Source organism: Hydra vulgaris, chromosome 12 (assembly GCF_038396675.1).
Source record: "Hydra vulgaris chromosome 12, alternate assembly HydraT2T_AEP".
In the NCBI taxonomy this organism is placed as follows: domain Eukaryota; kingdom Metazoa; phylum Cnidaria; class Hydrozoa; order Anthoathecata; family Hydridae; genus Hydra; species Hydra vulgaris.
In genome coordinates, this window is record NC_088931.1 from 13,455,001 (window position 1) to 13,470,035 (window position 15,035).

The 15,035-nt window shown below is 25.2% G+C and overlaps 1 protein-coding gene across 6 annotated transcripts in view; it reads right to left on the reverse strand.

Annotated features, from left to right (window-relative positions):
• Positions 1-15,035, reverse strand: part of LOC100203332 (metacaspase-2) — a 68,810-nt gene that overhangs the window by 26,647 nt on the left and 27,128 nt on the right. For 4 of the 6 annotated variants that reach the window (XM_065812253.1, XM_065812249.1, XM_065812247.1 and 1 more), the window contains exons 12-19: positions 9,943-10,064; positions 9,759-9,843; positions 9,332-9,672; positions 8,906-9,146; positions 5,575-5,754; positions 5,152-5,268; positions 3,031-3,076; positions 1,519-1,719 (exon numbers count right to left, since the gene is read on the reverse strand). In XM_065812253.1, coding sequence (XP_065668325.1) covers positions 1,519-1,719; positions 3,031-3,076; positions 5,152-5,268; positions 5,575-5,754; positions 8,906-9,146; positions 9,332-9,672; positions 9,759-9,843; positions 9,943-10,064 — 1,333 coding nt within the window. Of the gene's footprint in view, positions 1-1,518; positions 1,724-3,030; positions 3,077-5,151; positions 5,269-5,574; positions 5,755-8,905; positions 9,147-9,331; positions 9,673-9,758; positions 9,844-9,942; positions 10,065-15,035 lie in introns of all 6 variants that reach the window. The other 2 variants (XM_065812251.1, XM_065812248.1) reach the window with 1 other exon arrangement.

Here is a 15,035-nt window from a genome sequence, read left to right on the forward strand (position 1 = left end):
TAGATTTTGTAGTTAATTTGCAATTGCATACATCAATTCAAATTCTTTCGTAGGAGGGGTTCTACTCTACAGCAGTGGGTTACATCTGGGTTGTGAAATAATTCAATGTATTTATATCTTATTAACACAAATACTATAAGAAGTTTAGATTTTAAAACCTATTGTAAAAAAAAGCACTTTTTAAGACTATTACAAATAAATTAAATTTTTTTTTTTTTATTAAAACTTGTAAATATGCACTTTTTTTATTTCTAGTTAAATAAATATAGTTTTTATGCAACTAAATCTAAAATAATCAAATCAAAGGGTAGCCCAAATAAAGTTCAAAAATTATTGTTTTATATACAATTTTGAAATGGTCTAATATATATACATAAATATATATATATATATATATATATATATATATATATATATATATATATATATATATATATATATATATATATATATATATATATATATATATATATATATATATATATATATATATATTATAAAATTATATAAGCCTAAAATTTTTTTAACAAAAAATAATTTTAGGGGTAGCTCAAGACCCTTAAAAATTTGACTGGTCCCTAATATTTTGAAAAAAAAAGTTCTTCTAAAGTATGTCAACCTGGTACTCAGAAGAAGCAAAACTATATAAAAACTTCAAAAATAGTAATCAATTTACGTAAAAAACGTGTTTAAAAAAGTTATTCTTTTAAAACTTGAAAATAATGACTATTTTTATTTTTAGCTTAAAAACAATAGTTTTTATGCATTTATGTCTAAAAAAATTATTTTTACATAAATTGGTTATTATTTTTGAAGTTTTCATATAATTTCGCTTCTTTTAAGCACCAGGTTGACATACTTTAGAAGTTTCATTTTCAAAATAGTAGGGACCAGTCAAATTTTTAGGGGTCTTGAGCTACCCCTAAAATAATTTTTTGTTCAAAAAATTTTAAACCTAATGTTTTAGTATTATATAGAACACAGTAAAGGGGTAGGAACAGGTTTTTTTCAAAAATGTTGTTTTAAGAGCCACCCTAATATATATATATATATATATATATATATATATATATATATATATATATATATATATATATATATATATATATATATATATATATATATATATATATATATATATATATATATATATATATATATATATATATATATATATATATATATATATATATATATATATATATATATATATACATATATATATATATATATACATAAAATTAATGAGAGATCCTCAGGAAGGGGGACTAATTAATTATATATATATTATTAATTGGACCCCTTTGGTATTGGGGAGGTGAAAAGTTTAACTTAATTTTTTTTTTAAATATAAAAAACAGCTTTATTTATATCTATTTAATCTATCAAAATATGTTACGTTATGTTAATAATAAGTTTCTAGTGGTAGCCTAATATAAAAAAATAGCCTAATATAAAAATGATAATTTACAAATAGATTTTACCTAGGAATTTTTTTTTTAAAAAAAGATTACTTACAAGTCAAAATTAAACTTTAATTCTGCAGTATCGCTGTATACAACAGCTCCATAATGGTAGCCTTGCATTGAAGGTGGGTGATAATTTACAACTTGTTTAGCAAACTCTATATACCTATTGAAGTATTTTTCTTTATTTTCATTACCTAATGAACCATCAAACAAAAAAGCAACATCAGCTGGAACCCGACATATTGTTAAACTACCTACAAATACAAAAGAGCGAGTAAAAAACAAGAAAGAATTTAAACAGAACAAAGAAAAAAAAAACTTTTGGTAAAGTAATACAAAAGCTATGTAATCATTTGTATGTTTAAATAATTTTTGTATGTTTATATAACTATTTATATGTTAATATATTAAATCTTCGATTTCTCAAACCAAATCTAAAAAAAATTTGATACTTAATACATAGATTAAAAACAATAGCAACCAATAAAAAAGAATTAAAAGTCAACTAAAAATATAGCAATCATTGAAAAAAGTATTAATAATTGTAAAAACTTCAATAAAAAATGTTTTATTGAATTTAGTTAATATTGTAAAAAAAGTTGGATATTAAAGACTGGCAATGAGAAATTAAAATAAAAAATTTTCTGAGTGATATATTACCAAGAAGCTTTCTATCATTAATTCAAACTTAACACTAATGCATAATCTTTAAAAAATGTGATAAATATCCATTCATAAGTCTTAAGTTAAATATATACTCTTTCTGTGTAACTCTGTAATTTTCTTTTTAATTTTCACAATTTTCTTTATAACAAGTGATTTGTATGGAACAATTGTAAAACCAACATCACCAAAACTTTAAAAGCATGAAAGCAGTTTTTATAAAAGCATTACTTTAAACAAGAATATTTTGGTAAAAATTCAAATTTGACACTAGAAGATGCCCCCTTGTCTTTATTATTAATCTTTAAAATAAAATAAAAGGAAAATAAAATATTGCTAAGTACTTTGTTTATAAATTATTTAGAAGAAATCAAAATTAGAATAACAATAAATTGTTTATCAAAATATGTTTTATTAAAATTGTAATATATTAAAAATATGTAAGATTCTAGGTTAAAACATTTTTATTAAGTATATATTAAAGTTTTGTTAGTTATATTGTTAATTAAATATTTTAATATGTTTTCAGGCAAAATATATGAATATCCACATTTTCAAAAAAAAAAACAACTCAAAATATCCATTATAAAACAACAATCCATTCATTTAAGGTCTTTCATGTATTCCTTAATTGTAAGACTAACAGTTTCTGATATAATGTTATTGACATTGTGATGCAATGTAAGTAAAAAATATTGTCTTTTAACTGGATTATGGGTGAAAAATAGGTTCAAAAATTTATATGGATCACAAGTAATAAATGGGCCATATATTATATAAGAACTACATTTTTTCAAGAACAAATTTCAAAACTTGAATTCAAATCAAGTAAAAAAATTGATTTACACTATATAAAGCATAGTTTACTTTTAAAACACTATTGCAATACAAAATTCACTTACTTGGCAATGTGCTGTTAAATCCTCTTGTTTCTGCCATGAATGCTAAGAACACAAAAAAAATTTGAACAGTTGTGCATCACTACCCAATTTGTTTATGTTAGAAAAGCACTGCTTTTGCTTTATCCTTTCAATTTTTTCAATGTTTATAATTTAGAATAAAAAGGGTTAACAGAGGACTGTAACCCTTTTTATAGAAGGAGCCAGGGGGCTTTGGTCCCAGGGGGCTTTGGCAGGGGGGGGGGGGCTTTGGCCCCAGGCGCCAAGTTTTAATAGGGCGTCAGCCATCAGAATGGAAAATCATTATATAGTTATTTTATATCATTATCACAAAAATTTTTGTTTTATTATCATGTCCAAATCATAGATCGACTCATAGGCCTACTAAATATCCAAATTCTTTATCATTCAAAATACAATTGCTCAAAAGACGATCAAAAATATCACTGAAAAGTCGATCAAAGTCCACTTGCAAATTTTTTATTCTGCTTCAAAATATGTATAAAATTTTTAGTGCTTCTACATATAGATGAGAAATACTTCAGAACAATTAAATTAAAACAGAAAACATACCACTTAAAAAACAGATACCAGGTGGTCAGCAAGATTTGATGCAAGTATTAGTTTAAACAAAAATTGGAATAAATTAACTAAATAACTTGTCTTTTATCAAAGATGATAAACCACAAAGGTCAATCATTAGATCAGAAGTTAATGAATAATATTTAAAATTAGAAAGTCTTGAAACAGCTTTAATAGCCACATAGTAGAAAGATTCAATAAAACTAGTAAACAATTGCAGTCAATTAAGATTGATTTAAAATAGTTGTAAGTTTATAAGAATCGTTGATTCGATATGTATTAAAGAGAGAGGAGAAGAAGAAGAAGAAGAAGAAGAAGAAGAAAAAGAAGAAGAAGAAGAAAAAGAAGAAGAAGATGAAGAAGAAGATGAAGAAGAAGAAGATGAAGAAGAAGAAGAAGAAGAAAATGAAGAAGAAGAAGAAGATGAAGAAGAAGATGAAGAAGAAGATGAAGAAGAAGAAGAAGATGAAGAAGAAGAAGATGAAGAAGAAGAAGAAGATGAAGAAGAAGAAGATGAAGAAGAAGAAGATGAAAAAGAAGAAGAAGAGAAAGATGAAGAAGAAGAAGAAGAAAATGAAGAAGAAAATGAAGAAGAAGAAGAAGAAGAAGAAGAAGAAGAAGAAGAAGAAGAAGAAGAAGAAGAAGAAGAAGAAGAAGAAGAAGAAGAAGAAGAAGAAGAAGAAGAAGAAGAAGAAGAAGAAGAAGAAGAAGAAGAAGAAGAAGAAGAAGAAGAAGAAAAGAGCAATTAATAAATCGGGGCACAAATTATGTCGAAAAGTATGCAAAAGAAAAAGAGAATTAACTGCAAGGAAGGAAAAATAAACTTTGAAACTTGAGACTCTTTAAGGATTAACACATATTATGCTATTATTGATTACATTTTTAATTATAAAAAAACATTTTTAACTATAAAACTATAATAGATTTTTGTAAAATGATTAGAACTGATAAACTTCAAAAACTATATAACTATCCTTAATGGCATATCTACTATAAGTAGATAAAGCATTAAGGATATATCTATACTGCCCAATGTACAAGAGATTATTTTCAGCATTAAAGAGGGTTTAATTTTATTTGAGGTTGGAAATGACTGGTGATCGTTTAATAGGTTAGCAACTCTATTTATTGATTCCGCACTTACCATAGATATCAACTTGACATTATAAATACATTTGCAAAATAAAACTCACAGAGAAAACTATATATTTTTTTTAATTTAAGTGAGTTTAACTTAATATATATGTTTATACTAAAAATGTTTTTGTTTTTCAATAATCACCCCATATCAATGTTGACAGTTATTTGTAAAAGAGGGCGCTCAAAAAATTAGTGCCCCAGGGCGCCAAAAATCTAAATACGCCTCTGTATGTGTGTGTGTGTATATATATATATATATATATATATATATATATATATATATATATATATATATATATATATACACAGTTTATTTTTTTTTATAAAACACATTGTTTTTAAAATAGTATGTCTGTTTGTTTTTTAATTTACTTTATTGCAATGCATAAAAAAGTTACCTCCTTTTGTCCCCCATGCATCATTATCTCTAAGAATAGCATCAATCCATGTAGAAGGATGTGACTTGAAATCATCCCACACACCCAATTTCTCAAGATAATCTTTGTCATATAAACCTTCATAAAAAATTAACAAACATTTTTCAATCATTATTTAACCAAACTTTAGCCTTACTTAGTTAAATTCTGTTACTATGTTACTATGCTACTATGTTACTATGTTACTATTTTTATAATTAACATGCTTCCTGTTTTACTATATATTTTACAAACTGTACTTTATTCTTTTAACTTAAAGTTAAAAACCATTTATATTTATTTTGAAAATATTTAATACACTGCAATTAAAATAACTGTTATTTTATTTTATATGCAATAGATTTTTTTCAATAAATCTATTGCACATACGATCAAAAACATTACCAATTTTTCTAGCATCTTTTTCTGGCACAACAACTCCTTTCGACGGAGCAAAATTAAAACTGTCTTCATGATCAAACACATGACTGACATCCAATGAAACATCATGAGATTTCGGTTGATGAATAGTATTCTTTATTTTTTGATGTTTTGAGAGTTGGCGGTGATGATGATGATGATATCCTTTATAAAAAATATATATATAATAAAAAGTGCTTTAACAAAAACTTGTTTAAAATGTTAGTGGCTGTTATACAATGGTTGACATATTAAATGAATACAACTTATAGTAAATTTTAATCATGTGATGTAATAAAAGTAAATTAATAAATCCAAACATCAAAAACTAAATTAATGACTCAAAGTTTGACACGGAATTAAATATAATGCTTTTTAAAAACTTTCTAAAACAATGAGAAATAAAATGAAGCATTGTAGTATTTCTTCTAATAAATGATTTTATAAAAGAATTTGTAAAAGCTTGCAAAAAAACAAACAAAACTCTATGATTTAAAAACAGAGAAAATATCTTTCTTATTAGCAAATTTACTATAACATTGTATAAAAAAAAAAAATTACTAAAAAAATAAAAATAAATAAATAAAAGTACTTTTAAAATACTTTATATCAGTGTTTCCCAACATGGGGTGCACGCCCCACCGGTGGGTCGTAGGAAATTTTCAGGGAGCAATTCAATTGTCCGGGGGCAATGGAAAAAAAAAAGGACTTTTTTAGTCTAAATTTACCCACATAGTTGAATCTCCACGAAATGTTCATTATGAAGTGCATCATGCAAAATTTTTTTGCTGGAATGCATTCGGAAAACTAAGATTTGCTTTGGCAAACTTGGATTCAAAAAACTAATTCGGAAAACTAGGATTTGATTTAGAAAACTAGAATTTGGACTAGGATTATCAGTTGCTTGTATCATTCTGTCAATGTGCGTTACCATTAATTTGAAATAAAAGTAGTGCAGTGCTTATAAAAGCAGTGCTGTGCTTGCAAGAAATAAAAGCAGTTGTTTGAATTTATCATTGTTTTCAAATTTTTAATGCATTTTATAAATAAATATAAGTGATATTTAAATATAAATGGTAAGTAAATATAATTGTAAATATATTTAATTAATTATTTAGAATTTAGATGCCTCATAGAAAAATAAAGAAATATAAATAATATTCAATTTAAATTATAACTTAATACTCAAATATAGAAATAAATATAATACAAAAACCAACGTGGATTCTCTTTTAATAATAAATAAGAATATGAAACATTACAAAATATATATTTTTAATTTCCTAATTGATTTGAAATTCATTTTTTAGCCCATGAGTAGTGCAAGCAAGAAATAATTCCGCAGTACTCGGAAGAGTATTTAAAATTTGGTTTCATACCTGCTGTCCATGATGCACGGTTACCTTTTTGTCTATTATGCCAACAATGCTTGAGCAATGAATCAATGAAACCAGGTCGTCTTTGTGTTTTGCCTTCAAATGAAGCACATTTGAAGGCAAAACACAAAGATCAAATTAATTCAAATTGAATTATTTTCAAATTTTAAAGAAAAATTATGAAAAAAGAACAACTTTAAAGTCTCTCTTTACTGCTCATAATGTTAATATTAATCGCACTCTTGAGACTAGCTATCAAATTTCATTACTCATCGCTAAATCTGGGATAAATCATACAATAGGAGAGCAGTTAATCATGCCACTAAGTAACAATACTATCAGCAGAAAAATCGACAAAATGAGTAAAGATGTTGAAATACAACTTATTGAAAAATTAAAAACAAGACTTTTTTCGGTGCAAATGGACAAATCAACATTGCGAGACAGCGAAGCAGTACTACTTACATATGTCAGATACTTTGATAATAATAATTTTGCTGAAGAAATGTTATTTTGCAAATCATTAAAAAGCAGCACTACCGCTAAAGATATATATAGTACTCTAAAAAGTTGCTTAGATACGAATAAAATACTGATGAAAAATATAATGTCCTGTGCTGCTGATGGTGCTCCTAAAATGATGGGCAAAAAAATTGGTTGCTTAAAACTGATGGAAGATGAAAATCCAGATATGCTTCTTGTGCACTGTATTATTCACAGGGAAAACTTGGTAGCTAAAAATCTTTCTCCTGTTCTAAATAAAATAATGAACTTGGTTGTAAAATGCATTAATTCTATTAAAGCAAGTACAAAACAAGAGCGCATTTTTAAATTATTTAGTGAAGAAAACAACAAAGCCCATGTGAGACTTTTACTTCACACTGAGGTAAGATGGCTTTCCAAAGGGAACTATTTAAAAAGATTTATGGAACTGTTTGATACTTTTAGTGTCTTTTTAAGCAACAAAACTGAAATGCAATATCTGTTAACGATCAATTATAAGGCATATTTGAGTTATTTAACTGATATTTTTGAAAAACTAAATATATTGAATAAAGAACTTCAAGGAACAAATAAAACTCTTGTCGATGCAAAAGTGAAGATATTTGGTTTTATTACATCTATTGAACTATTTGAAAAAGACATTTACCAAAAACAATTTGAAAAGTTTCACTGGCTTTAAAAATGTGAAGTAACTGATGCCGCTATACTTAATATTGTCGAGCATCTAAAAAACTTATCTACTGATTTAAAAGGAAGATTTTCCGATTTGAAAGAAATTGATTTTCCAAATTGGTTGATGCAGCCAATGTTAGTTAATTTATCTCATATTTCAAATATGCAGTACTAAGAAGAAATAGCAGAAATGCAGATTGACGAGTCAGTTAAAACTTTATCTAATATAAAAAGATCGATGGCATGATTTTTTGAAGAGACCAAAATTAAATATCCAAGCACAACAGAATGTGCAAGAAAACTATTATTATCGTTTCATTTTTCATATTTAGCTGAATGCGGATTTAGTGCCATAACTGATTTGTTACTTAAAAAAAGAAATCATTTGGATATAACACAACGGGAAGATCTAAGAATGAAGCTAACAAAATTGGAACCCAATATAAAATCTCTTTATAACCAGCATCAAGGATCTCACTAAATTTAATTTATTTTAAACTTGAATACCTGATGTATTTTATTTACTTATATATTGTTGACTATATTTTGTTTACTTGAGATTTTTGTTTAATAAATAACTTTTTGTGATTTCTTCCTGCAGTATATCATTTATGCTACTTATGAAAAATTTATAACATTAAAAATTATTCATATGTAACATGGGGGGACATTTCAAGTTTTTATGAGCTTTGGTGGGGCATGGCACTAAAAAGGTTGGGAAACACTGCTTTATATATAAGATTTAATCTCCATAAATAATTTACCTCTCAAAATTGGTTCCATGTCTGGAAAGTTTTCATTAAACCCATCATCTAAATTTCCATTAGCTACATTAGAAGCACTAGATGGTTTTAACTCTTTTCTTTTCTGTTCTTTAAAAAATAATGTTGGTGGAGCCAATTGATCACTTAATATTCCTTTAGCAACATTAAAATTGTCTTTGATGTCGTAACCAGCACTCAAGTAATTAAGAATCTTTTCAGTTACTAAATCATTAGTTGGAACCTAAAATAAAGTCTAAATAATAAAAATTATTGAAAAAAAAAAAAATTAAATATATTTACATTATAACAGCAACTACTGATACAACAATTTAGTAGACACACATGCATGCACGCACATGGGCACACAACTACGCTGGTTTAAATCACAATAATCATTCAATAAATTTAGATAATTATGATTTTTACCTGAATACTATTACTCGTATACCCATATTTTGTATTCTTGTTTAACAATGAAAAAGGTTTTCCGATTGGTAACAAAGCGTTAGTATCAACCCCATTGTAATATTCCTGTCCAGGATTGTATCTTTCCAAAATTGGGTCAGCAGATGCAATTATTGCTTCACCTGAATCTTCAATTTTGAATGGATTTCGCTCTCCAATAAGATGGTTAAACACCTGTTGTGGAATAGGGGGATTTGGAACACTTTGAAATATTTGATCAAATGAGTGTCCTCTTCCATGAATATTGTTATTTATAAGGGCCATTTGTAGATTTGCTAAAGAAAATGGTACCCTTCCATAATCTAAAAAAATATTATTACTTTTTAAAAATTTGTCATCTTTGAACTTTATATCATAAATTTGATCTAACAAATTTTCCGTTCCTTACTTCTGAACCTTGGTGGCACTGGATAGTTTTGATCTAAAATATACTCTGGTTCACCATTTCCAAATCTTTGACCATTATAGTGAACCTAACAATCATAATAACTGTAATAAAGATACCATTAACAAGTAAAAACTAAAGCTAATGGCAGAAACAAAAAAACTACATTTAAAGGTAAAAATCTTACAGGTACATTATCTATGACAAGATGGTGGGGATGTTGTACTCTTGTAAAAATCTGTCTTCTATATGCTTTTCCATCGTGATTATTTTTTATACTACTCTTTTTTTCGAGTATCTGCAAGTTCCCTAATTTTTTAGATAAACATATAAAATTAAATATTTAAAAATGTTTGAAAGTTGACAACAATTATAATTACTACTATTGTTCTTACTTGTATTATAATGATTATTGATATCCCTCTTTTTATTATAATTGAAATTGACAGGTGCTCACTTCATATTAGTATTTAATACTAATAAGAATAATAATAAATATCCGTGATGTAAAAACTTTACTTAGAATATATTTTATTTGATCTTATTTTATCTATATCTATATATATATATATTTATATATATATATATATATATATATATATATATCTATATATATATATATATATATATATATATATATATATATATATATATATATATATTATATATATATATATATATATATATATATATATATATATATATATATATATATATATATATATACATATATATATATATATATATATATATATATATATATATATATATATATATATATATATTTAAACAACTTTAAAAAGTATTCTACACAATAGAGTGCTCAATGTTCTTAAAAGAACAGAGCAATTATATATTAGTAGTAGCATTTCTGATGAATCTTTGTTGATGAAACACAATGTTAAATGGAAAAAATTTTTGTTAAGTGATTTTCAACTAATATATATATATATATATATATATATATATATATACACACACACACATATATATATATGTATATGTATATATGTATATAATTGTATTTCCCTAACTTTTATATATATAACTATCTGTTTTTATTTTTAAGGTATTGCGACCATTCCAGTGGAAATTTCATCGGCAAATTTTGGAATGTTCAGCTACACCTGAATTTTCCTGTTTACCTTGTATATCTTGTTCACTTGTTTGATACTGGCATATCTGAGATAATATCTTTAGTCCAGTTTCACAAACATAACATTTACCACAAGAGCACTCTAATTTGTAAACACCAGAATAGGAATTAACTGGTAGAGTAGGTTTATTTTTGGAACTTAGTAGACTTTGGAGATTTTTTGGAGACTTCAACACTGGTGCGTATCCTGCTTTTTTAAAAACTCTTAACTTAGGTCTGATTTTAGGAATCCAGGGTAAAGACACAAATCTTTTTGGAGACATTAGGAAATGTTGATTCTTCATGAGATCTTTTTTGTTGTTAACACTTTCATTTGTAGAATTAACTACCTTATAAAAAAGCTTATAAACCTTATAAAAAACTTTTTTAACAAATAGATATTAATCCATAAAAAGAAGTTTTATTTTAAAATACTTATACAAATAAAATCGATTGAAGATGTCAACATTTAAAAAAATATATATATATATATTTATGTGTGTGCGTGAATAAATATATATATATATATATATATATATATATATATATATATATATATATATATATATATATATATATATATATATATATATATATATATATATATATATATATATATATATATATATATATATATATATATATACTGCCACTCATAGAAGTTTGAATAACAGATTCTTTTTAAAGTAAAATGTTTAAACGTAATTACATTATAACATGATTAATTTTTATTACCAGAATTTATGTTTAAATGAAAATAAATCAAGTTAAACAAAATTTACATCAAAAAATTCTAAACAAAGTTGGTTTAAGATGATTAACACATTTATGTTAGAATCTTGTCGGCCTAAACTAATAAATAGATATTCCTGTACAAATCAGAATCTGTTTATTTCACCACTTGATAAGTATCTTTTTATTTTACTGTCTTATATATAGTTATTTTATATATTTTTGTGTGAGTTGTGAACATTTTTATGTGCAGGATATAAAGGTAATTTATTAAATATTTTCAGTTTAGTTTCAAAATTCAAAGGTTATTTATTATTTTCAATGTAAATTCAAAATTATAAAACAAAAAGTGCTTAAAGACAAGCCAATAATTATAGAAAAATGAGCAGCAATACTTACTTTGCTTTAAGAAGGATATGCTGTTAGAAAAATTGAATAAAAATTAAATCTGACAAAATCAATGGTTAGTTACACAATACATCGACATGAAGAAACTGGAAGATTGGAAGACAGAAATCGACCAGTTCCTTCTCATATAACAACAAATACTGATGACTGACAAGTAAAAATTATTAGTAAGCGCAAACGATTGTTAAATGCTCCAGAAATATCAGTTATTTTAACCGTGGTCAAGAAAAAATTGTCTGTATGTAAACTCAAACAATGATTACAAGAACAATATCTACATGGTTGTGTTGCTGTCCAAAACCATATTTGCAGAAAGGTAAATAACAAAAGAGATTGCATAGGTCAAAATTACACAAAAATTGGAAGATGGATGATTGGAAATAAGTACTCTGGACAGATGAATCAAAATATGAAAATTTCGGAAATAAAAGAAGAGTTTATGTCAAAAGATCTTTTAAAGAAAAATTATTAGTTAAGCCAATGTCTTATTCCAACAATAAAGCATGGTAGAGGGTCTGTAATAGTTTTGGGTTCTTTGATGGCATTATGAGAAAAGAACATTACAGAGATATTTTACAAAAAAATGCAATTCCTTCCAGACTGCGATTAATTGGTGACAATTATATTCTGATGCACGATAATGACCCTAAACATAATTATTACGTAAAAATTATTTTACATAATAGAGTCAAAAAATAATGAAAATTTGTTACGTTATGACATGGCCTCCTCTTAGTCCTGAACTCAACTCAATTGAACTATTATGGAATGAACTGGGTAAAAAAGTAAGAATTGAGTGTCCAACATCAAAAAACCGATTCTAGAAACATTCTAAAAAAAGAATGGAATAATATTCACATTTTATTCCATTCTTCAGCAACAATTCAAAAATTGAAAAAATGACGAGAGTAGTAAATAGCAGTAATAAAACGAAAACGTTATTTTTTGACGAACAAAAAAACTTAATATTTATTTAAAAAAAATCTAAATTTAAAGCTTGAAATGCTTATTCAAATTTGAAAAAACATGTTTGCAAAAGTCTTATTAATTTTTTGTTTAATTTTCGCTAATTTTAACCTAAACAACGCGTATAACAACACTTTCAGTCTGTTTTCTATAATACCATTTTAAATAAGTGTTAAAGCGACATTTCTTGTTGTACGTAAATTTATAATAAGTTATAAAACATCAAAAACAGCATCGTACTAAAATTTATCAAACAAAATGTCACGATTAATTTTTAAATGCAGAAACAGAAATAAGTACCTTATAATAAATTTTGAAGCTTTTGAGCTTTAAACTTTTTTCTAACAAAACCAGAAACTGGCAGTAAAAAAAAATTTTTTTTACTAATTTATTAGTAAAAATTTATTAGGCCCGTTTTTGTAAAGTACAATTACATATACGCTTTTGTAAATATATATATATATATATATATATATATATATATATATATATATATATATATATATATATATATATATATATATATATATATATATGATATATATATATATATATATATATATATATATATATATATATATATACATATATATATATATATATATATATATATATATATATATCGGGAACAAAAATTATATTAGGGGGGGGGGGGGGGAGCAGTGCACGATTAAAGGGCCACAAAATAGTTTTGAGGACCTTTTTTTTTTAAGTCATTTTTTCAACCAATTTTCTCTAAATTATTTATTTGAAAAATTATTAGGGGAGGGGAATGCCCCTGTTGCCCCCCGGTTACTACGGGCATATATATATATATATATATATATATATATATATATATATATATATATATATATATATATATATATATATATATATATATATATACATATATATATATATATATATATATATATATATATATATATATATATATATATATATATATATATATATATATATATATATATATATATATATATATATACACATACATACATATATGTGTTTCTGTTGCCCTCATCGATGCCGTTTTGGGGTGTTGTACTATTGTATTAATCAATTTAAAAATTAACACGTCACAAAATATTTTAACTTATCCAATACAGTGGCTGGATTAGTGGCTGGATAGCTCAGTTAGTTAGAACGTTAAATAAAATGTTAAGACTTGGACTGTTACGCAAAACTAGTTCAAGTCCGGCCACCGCCAACTCAGCACACTACTTAATATATTGGTAAGCAAAAAATGTTGGTTAAAAACGGATACTTTTTTGGGTTGGTCTTTATAGCAATTTGTGGCTGTTCCTATGCCAACCAACAATATCTTCGGGTATAAGAACATTGTTTGCAAAATATAGGATGAAATCCAAATGAAAATCAAATCAAATAAATTTTTGAATTTAATTCTGTTAAATGTTGTAGTCGTTTTTAGTTAACCAACAAACATCTGCATAGTTTGATTTCCTTCCCAAAGTTTTTTGGTTTTGTACTCCTTTTTAAGAAGCAAATTGGTTATTAAAACGTCATCATGAATCAACAATGTATTAATTTAGTTCCCTATTAAGACATAGTCATATAGAGTCTGAAAGCAAACAATGAGAAGTTGTTTAAACGTTGTAAATCAATTTTTGTTTTTGGATTTGGGATCAAAATGTGGATGATATTTTTCTAAATGGATGCTATTTTTCTATAGAAAGTAAATAATTTTAAATATAAAAAAAAAACTGTGAACTTGCAGGCTTTATTTTTCTTCTGAGCAAGTGTAGTGCTATGAAATAGAAAAAGTTAAAAAATGGAGAGCTACCATTTACTAAGAAAAAGTTCAAAACTGTCAACTTTAAGCGCTGTTTCTTGATCATCATCGTTGATATCAAAGCGAGAAAATTATCAACTATCTTGCTTATTCAACTATCTTACTTATTCAACTATCTTGCTTATTCAACTATCTTGCTTATTCAACTATCTCGCTTATTCAACTTGAAAGTTTTTGTTCTGCATTATCTTATTGCTATAAAAACTTTGCTATCTTTAAAAGGCAA